The sequence below is a fragment of the Calidris pugnax genome, unplaced genomic scaffold (genome assembly GCF_001431845.1).
Source record: "Calidris pugnax isolate Ruff unplaced genomic scaffold, ASM143184v1 scaffold469, whole genome shotgun sequence".
Taxonomy (NCBI): Eukaryota; Metazoa; Chordata; class Aves; order Charadriiformes; family Scolopacidae; genus Calidris; species Calidris pugnax.
Window position 1 is genome coordinate 352,889 of NW_015091303.1, and position 1,829 is coordinate 354,717.

The 1,829-nt window shown below is 65.4% G+C and overlaps 3 protein-coding genes across 3 annotated transcripts in view; 2 read left to right on the plus strand and 1 right to left on the minus strand.

The window, feature by feature from the left end:
- Positions 1-110, minus strand: part of LOC106899144 (sodium channel modifier 1-like) — a 23,178-nt gene extending 23,068 nt beyond the window's left edge. The window contains exon 1 of the mRNA XM_014960826.1: positions 105-110. Coding sequence (XP_014816312.1) covers positions 105-110 — 6 coding nt within the window. The remainder of the gene's footprint in view (positions 1-104) is intronic.
- Positions 111-464: 354 nt separating this feature from the next.
- LYSMD1 (LysM, putative peptidoglycan-binding, domain containing 1) lies at positions 465-1,330 on the plus strand. Its single transcript, XM_014960835.1, has 2 exons — positions 465-855; positions 973-1,330. Exons 1-2 carry the CDS (start codon positions 581-583, stop codon positions 1,115-1,117), a joined length of 420 nt encoding a protein of 139 aa, XP_014816321.1. The 5' UTR covers positions 465-580; the 3' UTR covers positions 1,118-1,330.
- The window catches only part of LOC106899145 (semaphorin-6C-like), a 44,635-nt gene continuing 44,098 nt past the window's right edge, over positions 1,293-1,829 (plus strand). The window contains exon 1 of the mRNA XM_014960827.1: positions 1,293-1,332. Coding sequence (XP_014816313.1) covers positions 1,293-1,332 — 40 coding nt within the window. The remainder of the gene's footprint in view (positions 1,333-1,829) is intronic.

Below are 1,829 nucleotides of genomic sequence, written 5' to 3' on the forward strand. Positions count from 1 at the left end.
CCCCATGGCCGTCCCCATCCCATGGCTGTCCCCACCCTGTCTTGAGCCTCGTCCCTGTCCCTGTCCCATCCTTATCTCTCTCTTCATCCCATCCCTGTCCCCACCCTCATCCTCTCCCAATCCCCATCCCCGTCCCATCCCTGTCCCCTCCTGTCCCCATCCCATCCCTGTCCCCATCCTGTCCTGAGCCTCATGCCTCATCCCTGTCCCCTCCTTATCTCTGTCCCCATCCCTGCCCTTGTCCCTCTCCCCCTCCTCATGCTGTCCCCATCCTTGTCCCCTCCCTGTCCCCATCCCATGGCTGTCCCCATCCTGTCCTGAGCCTCATTCCTCATCCCTGTCCCTGTCCCCTCCTTATCTCTGTCCCCATCCCTGCCCTTGTCCCTCTCCCCCTCCTCATGCTGTCCCCATCCTTGTCCCCTCCCTGTCCCCATCCCATGGCTGTCCCCATCCTGTGTTGTGTCCCATCCCCGTCCCCTCCTTATCTCTGTCCCCATCCTAACCCTAACCTGGTCCCTCTCCCCCTCCTCACGCTGTCCCCATCCCTGTCCCCCTCCCTGTCCCCTCCTGTCCCCCGCAGATGGAGCAGATCAAGCGCGCCAACCGCCTCTACACCTCGGACACCATCTTCCTCAAGCCCACCCTCCTCATCCCCGCGCCGGCGGGACCCTGCCCCGAGGACGAGGAGGAGGAGGAGGAGGACAAGGACGTACCCGTCCCCCCGGGGGACACCTCGGCCACCCCCGTCCCCTCCCGCCACGACCTCTCGGCCACCGATTTCCTGCGGCAGCTGGACGCCGAGATCGGGCGCTCCAAGGCGGCGGCGGCCGAGCGGCTCCGCGCCGGCAGCACAGGGTGAGCCCGACCCCCCCCTCCCCCTTTTTGGGGCAAAACAGGGGGGTTTTGGCTGCAGGGTGGGCAGCCAGGTGGCAGGGCCACCCCCTCAGTGCCACCCCACTCTGTCCCCTGCAGCACGGCCGAGGCCGAAGGCACCCAGAGCCCCAGTGCCAGGGTCCCCACCGCCCCCCGGGGTCCCCGCCTCGGCCCCCGGCCCCTCACCAGGACCCCGCGGGCGGCCGCCCTCCGCGACGCCGAGGACGAGATCTTCACCCTGTGACACGGGGGACCTGAGTGACACCGGGGACGAGATCTTCACCCTGTGACATGAGGGACACCGGGGACCTGAGTGACAGCGGGGACAAGGTCTTCACGCTGTGACACGGGGGACACCGGGGACCTGAATGACACCGAGGACGAGATCTTCACGCTGTGACATGGGGACACGAGTGACCATGAGGACGAGATCTTCAGGCTGTGACACGGGGGACACGAGTGACACCGGGGATGAGATCTTCACGCTGTGACCCGGGGGACACCGGGGACCTGAGTGACACCGAGGACACCGGGGTATTCACGCTGTGACATGGGGGACACGAGTGACACTGGGGATGAGGTCTTCACGCTGTGACACCGGGGACCTGAGTGACACCAAGGACATCTCCACGCTGTGACACGGGGGACGCTGACCCCACGCTGTGACTCTCCCCCCGCGGTGACAGGGACCCCGGGACACCCCCAGCCCCGTCCAGGGGGTACTGGAGGGGACACAGGGATTTTTTGGGGACACACACACACACACACCACGGTGTCCCCTCCCTGTCTCCTTCGAGGGATCTTTCCTGCTGCAGGGACAGCCCTCTCGCAGGGCTACTGGGAGGTACTGGGAGGCACTGGGAGGTACTGGGACAAGGTTTACCAGCTGATGTTTTTCCTCTGGTTGTATTTATTTGTACGTCTTTGCTCTCGGGGGGGAAAGGGGGGAGATTTGG

Bases quoted from the DNA above. Each gene is read 5' to 3' on its own strand.
- LYSMD1 (XM_014960835.1), top strand. From the start codon at position 581: ATGGAGCAGATCAAGCGCGCCAACCGCCTCTACACCTCGGACACCATC. The intron at 856-972 runs GTGAGCCCGACC...TGTCCCCTGCAG, and splicing joins CTCCGCGCCGGCAGCACAGG to CACGGCCGAGGCCGAAGGCA.